Genomic DNA, 11,858 nt, shown 5'->3' on the forward strand with positions numbered 1-11,858 from the left:
CCCGAAGGAGCGTCTCCATCCCCATCATTCAGCCTGGACACTGAGCTGTGGCTCCGAGGGCTTTCTGGTGGTTCCCTCAACACCAGGAGTGAGGTTGTAGGAAACCAGCCAGAAGGCCTTCTCGATAGTCCCATCCGCCCTGTGGGATGTCCTTCAGTCCACCTAGCTGCCAATCTTGCCGATGGTGTGGTGGCTCATGGCGGGCGGCAGCTGTGGAAGCTCAGGCTCCATGACCTGAATCTGCACAAAGAGACAGCCAAGATGGCCGATGGCCTCTTCACCCTCAGCTTTTGTAGCTGGAGTCAGTCAGGGCCCTGCCCTCCTAGGTCAGGTGGGGAAAGTCTTGCAAGGCAGGGAGCAGGTCTTCCAAGACTCATAGCAGAGTCCTTTCCAAATCTACTACTCTGTGATTCTCTGAAAATGTTTTGAACAAAAATGCTTTGTCTGTCTTCACATGCCTCCACGAGAGCCCTGGAGAGCGGTGACACAAAAACAGGTCCTTTTTTACAGTAGCTCCCCATTTGTGGACTGTTCTCCCTAGGGAGGCGCTCCTGGCGTTTGAAATTTGATGAAGTAATAGATATGCAATAATGCCTGCTACAAAAACAAACAATTTTCCTTACAAAAGAGCAATTTATTTAAATCTATCACTATATGTTGCAGAAACATGCTGGTCATTGAGGCAGTCCCTAAGGAGGTTACATTCTCCATTTGTGGGATTTGTGACAACCATTGCGGGTTTGCTTTTATTTTATTTATATAAATATATATTTTATTTATATATATTTAATATATATATATATATATATATATATATATATATATATATATATATTTATTTATTTATTTATTAAAATGCCCTCTAAAAATGCCCTGATATTCAAGTGTGTACGTGCCAGTGCTTTCATAGCCCAAATGGAACGGCAGACCCTCAAGATGAAAAAAGTTTCAGCAGGTCCCGGAGGAAATTCAAAAGTACAGGGAAAAAGTTTGGAGAAAAATTGCAGAGCCCAATGAGGACTATTGGGGAATGGGAAGGGGGTGGAGAGATAATTGGTTGGAGGGCCTTGAATCTTGAACAGCTACTCTTCACTCTGTAACAATTTGTTACACACAAAACACAGCACCTTCCAGATGCTACTGGACTCCAATTCCCATCAGCACCCGAGGGCCAGCATGCCCAATAGTTACAGGGGATGATGGGAATCGGAGTCCAGCAACTTCCAGAAGACCCCCCAAGTGTTTCCCCTATCCCTGCTCTAAAGGGGTGTGTGTGACATCCTTGCTTAACATTTTCCATGCTGACATTTCAGCTTACACACAAACCCTGTAAATATGGCCACACATGTTACTAGTCAACAAACACAGCCCGATCCTGTGCACACTGGCTTAGCATTTCTCATTGAAATACCGGGTTTATATCCCTTCAATTTCCCACTCAGTCAGAAGAGAAAGAGAGAAATTACTAAACTGGTGCCTCTCATGATGGAATACTCCAAATTCACGATTGCAAAGAATCAAGGGCAGGCGAAACGATCCCCATTCCAGCTCAAAGCTTTTCATTATCATATCCTAACTGAAACTGATTAGAGATGCTTAATGTGGCTTTCACCTTGCCAACAAAGGTCCGTATAGTTTAAAGCTATGGTTTTCCCAGTAGTGATGTATGGAAGTGAGAGCTGGACCGTAAAGAAGGCTGATGGCCGAAGAATTGATGCTTTTGAATTATGGTGCTGGAGGAGACTCTTGAGAGTCCCATGGACTGCAAGAAGATCAAACCTATCCATTCTTAAGGAAATCAGCCCTGAGTGCTCACTGGAAGGACAGATCGTGAAGATGAGACTCCAATACTTTAGCCACCTCATGAGAAAACTCCCTGGAAAAGACCCTGATGCTGGGAAAGATGGAGGGCACAAGGAAAAGGGGACGACAGAGGACGAGATGGTGGGACAGTGTTCTCAAAGCTACCAGCATGAGTTTGACCAAACTGCGGGAGGCAGTGGAAGACAGAAGTGCTTGGCGTGCTCTGGTCCAGGGGATCACGAAGAGTCGGACACGACTAAACGACTAAACAACAACAATGCAGCTTTGAACTGGGCTGAAAATACTTTGTTTGCTTGCTTTCAAAATACTGATAATCTCTGGAACATTTATAGCCTGAAAAACAGGGGGCGGAGAGTGTGTATGCTATCTGTTGCTGTTGTTTGTCGCTCTCTTATCCGAGTGCCTGAAAAATGGTCTCCCTCGCCGGTGATGTCCTAGCTGGCACATCCAGATTCAGGGATGGGGAACAGATATTGCTAGACTACAACCCCCATCACCCTTGATTTGGTTCACATTGGCCGATGGTAGCTGGAGTCCAGCAATAATATAGCAAGAACCAAGCGTTTGGCACTCCTGCTTCATGGAGCCACATGGCTCAGAAAATACAAAGCTGTCTTCAAATGCCCCAGACCGTTGGTTCATTTAGCTCGCCAGTGTTGTCTTCTCCCAGAGAATCCTGGGAAGTGTAGTTTGTTAAAGGTGCTGAGCACTGTTAGGTGACCCCATATTCTCCCGCATGGAGCGACAGTTCTCAGTGTGGTTTAGCAATCCATCCATCCATCTTCACAGGGGAACTCTGGGAACTGCAGCTCTGAGAGGGGAACAGGGGCCTCCTAACAGCCCTCAGAACACTTAACAAACTACATTTCCCAGGATTCTTTGGAAGGGAAACCATGAGTGTTCCAAGCAGTATCATGCTTTAAAGGCACAGCCCGGATGAGTCCAGAACTCTCATTACAGTCGTACCTTGGAAGTCAGACGGAATCCTTTCTGGAAGTCTGTTCGACTTCCAAAACGTTCAATAACCAAATCACGGCTTCTGATTGGCTGCAGGAAGCTCCTGCAGCCAATCAGAAGCCGTAGAAGCCCCATCGGACGTTCAACTTCCAAAAGCATTTCGCAAAGTAGAACGGTCGCTTCCAGGTTTGCGGCATTTGGGAGCCAAAACGTTTGACTTGCAAGGCGTTTGGAATCCAAGGTATGGCTGTACTACTTATGATTCAGACAACGACACTCCTTGTGCTGATGTGAGCCACGTTTGCCATTTTATCCATTGCACAGAGCAACTGATGGATGTGCAGCTTGTCGCCTAAAACCCCTGGAACTTCCTCATGTGGCTGTGAAACCCATTTTTAGGTTTACCGTGGAGCAAAAGTAGTCTGGCTTCAAGCTTTGAGATCTTGTGTTTTATCAACACACAGCACACACAACCTCTCTTGTGTCTCCTGCCATCTAGACACGCACAGTTCTGAAGATCCTCCCGGCCCTCAGAAATGTGGCTTCTTCTTTCCATGCGTCTTCTCGTGCCTGGTGAGATGTGCGGACTGGCGGAACTTCTTCCCGCAGATGAGGCACAGATACGGTTTCTCTCCCGTGTGGATTCTCTGGTGTCTAAGAAGGAGCGACGGAGAGATGGATTTGTGGCCGCACTCCAAACACCTGAACCGTTTCGCCCTCTCGCAGACGCTCTTGCGGCCATTAAGGCTCAGCTTGGGACGGCTGCCCCCCTCGCACTTCGCACACTCATACGTTTTCCTCCCTGTGCCTGCCATCTTTGCCTTGGGCCTCCGACGTCCGGACACCGCCGGGCTGAACTTCTTCCCACAGTCCGAACACTTGTGAAGCTTCTCTCCCGTGTGGGCTTTCATGTGTCTGGTAAGCGTGGATCTGCGAGTGAAGCTTTTCCCGCAGACAGAGCACACCACCCTTCCCGTCGCTCCTTGCTGTCCCGCTTGTGGGGTTGCGACTTTGAAGTAAAGCTCTTCTGCCACGGGCTTTCCCCTCCGAGTCCCTGTTGTTCTTCCTTCTCTTCTCTTCCCACCGTCTCGCTTCTCCTCTCCACACACTCCGTTTCCTTCCGACGGGACCCAAAGCAGCTCGCCGTCATCCTGAATCGTCCACACAGGACCTTCTGGAATGAAAGACAGAGAATCTGATGTTAATCCTTCATTATTTTCAGCGAATTATTGTCATATTTTGAAATGCAGTAGAAATATGAGATGATTAGGATTCCCTCCGATCTCAAAGCATGGGAAGTCAGCTAAAAAATAATAATACAGCGGTACCTCAGGTTACATACACTTCAGGTTACAAACGCTTCAGGTTACAGACTCTGCTAACCCAGAAATAGTGCTTCAGGTTAAGAACTTTGCTTCAGGATGAGAACAGAAATCGGGCTCCGGCAGCGCAGCAGCAGGCCCCATTAGCTAAAGTGGTGCTTTAGGTTAAGAAGTTTCAGGTTGAGTACGGACCTCCGGAATGAATTAAGTACTTAACCCAAGGTACCACTGTAATTTATAATTAGGCATAACATTGGGATTTGTTTGATTATTGGATAATTTGTAAAATCTGGAATATATAATTTGGTTTGATTGCAAATTTTTAATAAATATTATTTTTAAAAACAAAAATAAAAGACAATCATAGAATTACCTCCCGCTGCAAAGTCTTCAGCCGCAGGAACACCAGAACTGGCAGCCTGCCCATGCCTGACCACGCTCTGGATTCCAGATCTTGTCTTGAACCGGTTAAACCAACCTCTGCTTGCCTTGAAGACTTCTGGCTCGCCTGAGGTTCCTGGCTGTTGCTGGACGAGGTCTGCGTGCAAGGCCTTGGCCTTCTTACAAATGACGGCCTCAGTCACTGTGTCCCCTGCACGCTGCTTCTCTTCTAACCAGATGAGCAGCAACTTCTCCACCTCCTCCAGAACAGCTGGGCGGTTCTTCACGATCCTGGTGACTCCCTTGGCTACATCAGTCGCAAGGATCTTCTCCCTCATCTTCAGGATGGTCGCGATGGTCGATGGATTCCTCCCGTACTCCCTGGAGAGGTCTGTCACACGCATTCCACCGTCGTGCTTCCGGATGATCTCCTTCTTCATTTCCAGCGTCACCTTCTCCTTCTTCCTCTCGCCGGCCTCTGCAGCAGCAGTCTTCTTGGGCCCCATGGCAGCACAGCTCCTACCTTCGCAAACCCCCCCCCCAAAATAATCAGTGCTTCACATCAAAAAAATTCAAAAGCACCAAACCTAGAAAACACACAAGCTTCCAGATTCTTGCAAACCCCTCCCAAACTGTTCCCCCAACCACCCACCACACAGAAATTCAAACCCAGATTTTTTTAAAAAAAAAACAGCAGAGTGGCCCAATGGTCACAAAAAATCATAAAAATGCAGAAAAGAAACACACAAGCTTCCAGATTCTTGCAAACCCCTCCCCAACTGTTCCCCCAGCCACCCACCACACAGAAATTCAAACCCAGATTTTTAAAAAACAACAACAGCAGAGTGGCCCAATTGTCACAAAAAATCATAAAAATGCAGAAAAAAACACACAAGCTTCCAGATTCTTGCAAACCCCTCCCCAACTGTTCCCCCAGCCACCCACCACACAGAAATCCAAACCCAGAAATCTTTTTTTTTAACAACAGCAGAGTGCCCCAATGGTCACAAAAAATCATAAAAATGCAGAGGAAAAAAACAAGCTTCCAGATTCTTGCAAACCCCTCCCCAACACCAAGTCCTTGAATTCCAAACACCCCAACCAAAAATCCAAACCCCCCAAAAAAAGTTTTAAAAGTTTAACTTACTAAATGGCTGCAAAAGAAGTTTTGGAAAAGCTTCAAAAATCACCAAAGTCTTCAAAAACCTCAAAAAAGGCTACCACACCACGTGCTATGAGTTGCTCCTCGAAGTCAAGTCGCAACTGCACCTCTTCAAGCAATGCACCCTGGGTATTAATGGTTTTACGAAAAAGGAAACAAACTTGCAAGACATTTTTGTCTTGCAAAGCAAGCCCACAGGGAAATTCGTCTTGCGAAGCAACTCATAAAACGAAAAACTCTTTCGTCTTGCGAGTTTTTCGTCTTACGAGGCATTCGTCTTGCGAGGTACCACTGTATATGAAAACCAATCGTAAGGTAAGGAATGGCACTCAGCATTGGAAATAGAGGGAGCTATTCCATACCTAGAAAGCCAGCATTCTGGCGACTCTCCTTCTTCATCTCCTTGCAGAATTCTGGAGCAGCGTCATCCGCTTCAGAGAGGCTCACAACCACTTCTGCCAAAGTTCCTAGAGCCTAGAACAGAGTGGAAAGAGAGAAGAGGCTAGGAGCTCAAAGGATTTGTTCAAGGATCTCGTTCCTCCATCCATGTTCTATCGCCAATTCTGCATCCCGCCAAACCTTTCAGGAGAGAGGTGGGGAGCCTTCCATGCCTGGTGGGCCTATCTTTAACTGCCCATGCCTGGCAGGCGAAACCTGAAGGGTCAATCCCCTACCATCACTGTGCACAGCCCCGCACTGCTCTCTTAACCTCAAAAATCCAGAAGCCCAACAGCCCCGCGTGGCTCTTTGCAAAAGGGCTTTTAAACAGCCCTGTGTGAATTTCTGAACCCCCCGTTTTCAATGGCTCAAAAAGTAGCACAGGGACAGAGGAGCGTTTTCCACAAAAATTGCTGCTAAAATGAGAATAACCCCCTCCATTTTAACACACGCCCCACCACCCAACATGGGAGCACTTCTTGCTCCAGCAAATGAACAATTGGGTTTTTGCCTTAAAGTTTCCAATTGTTCCTCTGAACCCTTTCCATTATACATGGCATCAAGTAGAGGGTGGGTGGGTTTGGCTCGCCCAAAATGGCCTTGCAGGCCAAATGGGGATAACCAGTGGACCAGAGGTTCCCCAGCTCCTTTGCCTCACCTGTCCTCCCCATCTTTCAGCCTTCCGCTGTCTCATCAGGAAATCCTCAGCCAGCACCACAGCCTGGGAGCAGGTTGCCGGACTCCCATCTCGGACCCAGCTCTGTATTGCCGGTGGCAAGACCGCCAAGAACTGCTCCAGGATCACCAGCTCCAGCATCTGCTCCTTGGTGCACCTCTCTGGCTTCAGCCACTCACGGCACAGCGCATGCAGCCGGTCGCAGGCCTCTCGGGGTCCCTCAGCCTCCTGGTAGCAGAAAAGCCGGAAGCGCTGGCGCTGTGTCTCTGTCACAGCGGCACCCTTGCTTGAGATCTCTTTGCCCGCTTTGACCCTGTCTCCCCTTTTGCCAGAGTCCAGATCATGTGAGGTTTGGTGAGCTCCTCCTTTGAGGCCTGGCGAAAGACCGATTGCCACCTCTCCACAAGGTCCCAAATCAGCTACCGTTTCGGAAGGGACCAGGGAGGATTTGGTAACTTCCCAGCGCATGGTCTTTGGAGACTCTGGGCTCCCCCAGTGAGGGGTGTGCACCACCTTCAGGAACTCCTGCCACTGGACTTCCCAGCTGTGGGCCAATCCCTCCTCAGCTTCCAGCCGCCCTGGTCTTGGCATGGCCCAACTCGCAAACTCTCCAATCGTCCCAACCTGGGCAATGCTGAGAGTCCTTGCTCCGTTCTTCATTGCTTCCAGATCCCCAGGATTGTCCACATCTACCTCAGCTGCTGACCACTCTCGGGACATCTTTACTGTAGACAAATCTTGAAAACAGTTCCTAAGCGAATAATATTTTTTTTAAAAAAAGAAAAAACTGAGCCGCTTTCTGAAGGCAAGAAGCAAGCAAGGGATGCCTAGCCTTTGTGCTGGACTTCATCCATTTCAGCTGGCCATTCTTGAAAGTAACAGGTGTGCAGAAAAACTAGGGGTTTGCACAGGAGCTACTAACAGCTTGCTCCTCTTGCAAACTCTACTTATCCCTAAAGGAAAACAACAACAACAACAATCAATTTTATTTATACCCCGCCCTCCCCAGCCAAGACCGAGCTCAGGGCGGCTAACAACCAATAATAAAAACAAGTTGATTAAAATACAATTTAAAAAACATTAAAATACAACATTAAAACATTAGGATGCAGCCTCTTCACAGGAGGAGAAAGGAAAAAGAAAGAAGGGGAGTGAATCAAACTGATTCTAAGCCAAAGGCCAGGCGGAACAACTCTGTCTTACAGGACCTGCGGAAAGAAATCAGATCCCGCAGGGCCCTGGTCTCATGAGACAGAGCGTTCCACCAGGCTGGAGCCAGTGTTGAGAAGGCCCTGGCTCTGGTTGAGGCTAATCTGACTTCCTTAGGAAGTTGAGCTGTGAATCTGATCACATGCTTTCTGAACTTTCCCCCTGAAGAATCCTGAAAACTATAGTGTGTTAAGGGTGCTGGGAACTTTAATTCTATGGGGTGGGGTATACTAAGTTGCCAAAATTCTTTAACGAGGTGTGTGTGTTATTTTAAATGTATGGTGCCTGTGCAGCCACTGAATCACAGCTGGTAAGGCAGTATTCCTGCTCCTCTTGTAAAGAACTGGAGGAGGCTGGAGTTAATAGATACTTAGATCCATAAAAGCCGACCTAAGAATTAATATTTGCTTTTTCAAACAAAGAAAGCCCACCTACTAAATTCAGAGCAGAGGTAGCATTCGAACTCGGGACCTTCCGGGATTCCACCCCTATCCCCACGCGCCCTCCTAGTTCATCACCTCCGATTCACAGGCTGTTAAACCTGTTTAAAATAAAATTTAAAAAATACAAACACCCCCGAGAAAAGCTGGGATTAGCAGTTTCTTGCAAACGAACGGTGTGTGTGTCTAAACGCTGAATTAAATAAGTAAGTCCTACAAATTCCACCCGCTTTCTCGCTCCAAGAACGTAACTTTGGGGGTAGAGAGAGGAGGAAATCAGCTGCAAAGCTGTTTTGCCATCCCACAAAGCACAAACACACATCCCAAGATATTTCTCCTCCGGCTTCTTAATGCCTGCTCACCTTCTGCTTCCACAAAATCTGATTTCCCTATTCTTTGCACTCACTCGCTTCCCACGTGGCTGATGGAGACCAAAACAATGATGAACAGTCCATGCGGCAGGGAAAGGGGCGGAGCCTGCGTGGGGGGGCGTGTCCAGTCTGCGCGCGCGCGCGCGCGCCGGGATCCTGGGAGGACCGGGTGACGTACTTGCAGAAATCAGCAGCCCCGCGTGGCCTCTCTAGGAATCCAAGGCTCCCGCAGCTTAACCCCTGGGTGCCCGAACGTGAGCTGCGCTTTGCTGAAATGAGGGGGTGGGGGTGGGTGGATTTCCCGCCCCCTTTCCTGCAAGGCGGAGATCTAAAACAGGGGTGGAATTGGGGGGGGGGGCGGTTGCTGCAGCCCTCCAGGTGTTGGCCAATGGGGCTGAGGTGGTGGGACCTGGAGATCTGCAACGTCTGGAATAAAAGCCCCACTCCCAACAAGAGTTGCTAAATGGCCAGAAGACTTACCTAAATCTAGGAAAAGCTGCCTTCGGCAGGTGGCGCCAAGAGGAGAAATATTTGGAATTGTTTGCATGAAGTGCATGTGCAGCGGGCTCTGTCGGAACCCATTCCCTTCCCCCTCCAGCTCCTCCCACCCTCTTAAAGTTTTGAATGTACAGTATTTATTTCCACTGCAAAAAAATGAAAGTATAAAATATGTGAAAATAAAAACCACATCTGGAGAGCTACAAGTTCCCCCATCCCTGTGATCAAGGGGCTTGAGCTATTCCCCTATGAGGATTATATTATTATTGTTGTTGTTGTTGTTAGACCTGTAGGGTTGGAAGGGGGACGCAGGTGGCACTGTGGGTTAAAGCCTCAGCGCCTAGGGTTTGCCGATCGAAAGGTCGGCGGTTCGAATCCCTGCGGCGGGGTGCGCTCCCGCTGCTCAGTCCCAGCGCCTGCCAACCTAGCAGTTCGAAAGCACCTCCGGGTGCAAGTAGATAAATAGGGACCGCTTACCAGCGGGAAGGTAAACGGCGTTTCCGTGTGCGGCTCTGGCTCGCCAGAGCAGCGATGTCACGCTGACCACGTGACCCGGAAGTGTCTGCGGACAGTGCTGGCCCCTGGCCTCTTAAGTGAGATGAGCGCACAACCCCAGAGTCTGTCAAGACTGGCCCGTACGGGCAGGGGTACCTTTACCTTTACCTTTTAGGGTTGGAAGGGACTGCTACGGTCAGCTAGTCCAGCCCCCTGCAAGAATTGCAGTAAAATGATCCCTAGCAGATGCCCTGTTTGATGTTTTATTGTGTTTTTATTATCCTATTGGAAGCCACCCAGAGTGGCTGGGGAGGCCCGGCCAGATGGACGGGGTATAAGTAATAAATTTAATAATGATGATGATGTTGCTGCTGTTGTTTATTAAGTTTATAAACCACCCTTCATGAAAAGATCTCAGGGCGGTTCACCGAATAAAATGCAATGTAAAAACTCAGGTAAATAATTAAAACAAAAACAGCAGAACAATAAACCCTCCCCCTTCCCCCAGACATATTTAAAAGGCTGTAGAATATTAATAGTCTTACCCTATTGTTGTTTTTACAAAATGTCTTGTTGCCACTGTTACCAGAAAAATCCGAGGGCTCCCTTGGACAAAAGTAAAGACACCAACCAGAGTAAATTGAAGCAAATCAGCAGCCTGTAGGCTTGGCCTTTATTGAACTGTTGCAACAGGGTGCTCCCCTCACTTGCAGGTGAGAGGAAAGACCCAGAAAGATGGTGTGCAAGACCTTATAAAAACTTTTGAAATTCCCACCCTGTAGGTCAAGCCCACCCCCAGAAACATCATGCATACATTACAGAAAGGAGGGGTTGAGGGAGGAGTTGTGGTGGTAACCTGAGTGTCCTGTCACCTGGCTGGTTCCCTTCTCTCCCCCTCCCCATGAGTCACTTCCAGGAGACAAAGGGGAGCTGGCAGTTTCCTGCCCCCTGAGGGAAGATCTGATCATTGTCCTTTGTTCCAGTCCATGCTGAATCCACTCCCATATGCAAGTTCTTTGTGATCTTGATGGTCTTCTGTCTAGGACCATCAGGGTTGGCATAGCAACTGGGCAGGGCCTCCTGTGTATGTGCTGGGATGCTCAAGGGATTATGGCTGCCCTGTATCAAACCTTTCCCATTTTGTAGTCCTTCCTTCATGGAGAAAAATAAAAGTGGAACAGTGCAAATCCGATGTATGGTTGATTTTCTATGAATTTATAACAGAAGCGTAGCGTATGGAGTGTGTGAGTGTGTGTGAAGTTTGTACAAACTGAATGATGGGGGGGGGGTTTCCTGCTACACCACTGAGGTCACAATCACCAATGCCATGATTTTAAGCATACTTTAATAGTCATGGAGAATCCTGGGAGCTGCAATTTGTTGAAGGTGCTAGGAATTGTTTCTTTGTGAAGCCAGCAGACCATTTAATGATTTATCAATTATATTCTCATTATGACTTTAATTTCTTACATGGTATTTTATTGCATTGCAATTTTGAATTCAAAAATCCTAATACAAGACAAGAAATAAAGGGATAAAAGTACAATTAAAAACCTGTAGAAATATTTAATACAATGCTAAGGTAAAGGTAAAGGTACCCCTGCCCGTACGGGCCAGCCTTGACAGACTCTGGGGTTGTGCGCCCATCTCACTCAAGAGGCCAGGGGCCAGCGCTGTCCGGAGACACTTCCGGGTCACGTGGCCAGCGTGACATCGCTGCTCTGGCGAGCCAGAGCCGCACACGGAAACGCCGTTTACCTTCCCGCTGGTAAGCGGTCCCTATTTATCTACTTGCACCCGGAGGTGCTTTCGAACTGCTAGGTTGGCAGGCGCTGGGACCGAGCAGCGGGAGCGCACCCCGCCGCAGGGATTCGAACCGCCGACCTTTCGATCGGCAAGCCCTAGGCGCTGAGGCTTTAACCCACAGCGCCACCTGCGTCCCAATGCTGGAGACCGCCTAAAGGAAGCTTATGGCTTGCACTATGGGACGCGGGTGGCGCTGTGGGTTAAACCACAGAGCCTAGGACTTGTGGATCAAAAGGTCGGCGGTTCGAATCCCTGCGATGGGGTGAGCTCCCGTTGCTC

General features: G+C 48.4%; 1 protein-coding gene across 4 annotated transcripts; it reads right to left on the bottom strand.

Moving 5' to 3' along the window:
* Positions 1-826: 826 nt before the first annotated feature.
* Positions 827-11,346, bottom strand: LOC307208680 (uncharacterized protein). 4 transcript variants are annotated; one of them, XR_013835208.1, is made up of 5 exons: positions 8,772-8,847; positions 6,743-7,713; positions 6,009-6,120; positions 2,077-3,955; positions 829-1,595 (listed from the first exon to the last, which is right to left on the bottom strand). XR_013835208.1 is itself a non-coding variant. In XM_079963540.1 (4 exons), exons 2-4 carry the CDS (start codon positions 7,478-7,480, stop codon positions 3,312-3,314), a joined length of 1,494 nt encoding a protein of 497 aa, XP_079819666.1. In that variant the 5' UTR covers positions 7,481-7,511; positions 10,319-11,346; the 3' UTR covers positions 827-3,311. The 4 variants fall into 4 exon arrangements, 3 of the variants coding, with proteins under 3 accessions (XP_079819666.1, XP_079819665.1, XP_079819664.1); XM_079963540.1 differs by lacking the exon at positions 8,772-8,847 and adding an exon at positions 10,319-11,346 and having other exon boundaries at positions 827-3,955; positions 6,743-7,511; XM_079963539.1 differs by having other exon boundaries at positions 827-3,955; positions 6,743-7,511; positions 8,772-8,850.
* Positions 11,347-11,858: the final 512 nt, after the last annotated feature.

This window comes from Podarcis cretensis (assembly GCF_951804945.1).
Source record: "Podarcis cretensis genome assembly, chromosome: 2".
Lineage (NCBI taxonomy): Eukaryota > Metazoa > Chordata > Lepidosauria > Squamata > Lacertidae > Podarcis > Podarcis cretensis.

What these genes read in the sequence shown, in the direction of transcription:
- LOC307208680 (XM_079963540.1), bottom strand. Translation starts at nt 7,480, where the DNA reads ATGTCCCGAGAGTGGTCAGCAGCTGAGGTAGATGTGGACAATCCTGGG. An exon ending in CTGAAAGATGGGGAGGACAG is followed by an intron (nt 6,121 to 6,742) that starts GTGAGGCAAAGG and finishes ACTCTGTTCTAG; the next exon opens with GCTCTAGGAACTTTGGCAGA. An exon ending in CCAGAATGCTGGCTTTCTAG is followed by an intron (nt 3,956 to 6,008) that starts GTATGGAATAGC and finishes CTTTCATTCCAG; the next exon opens with AAGGTCCTGTGTGGACGATT.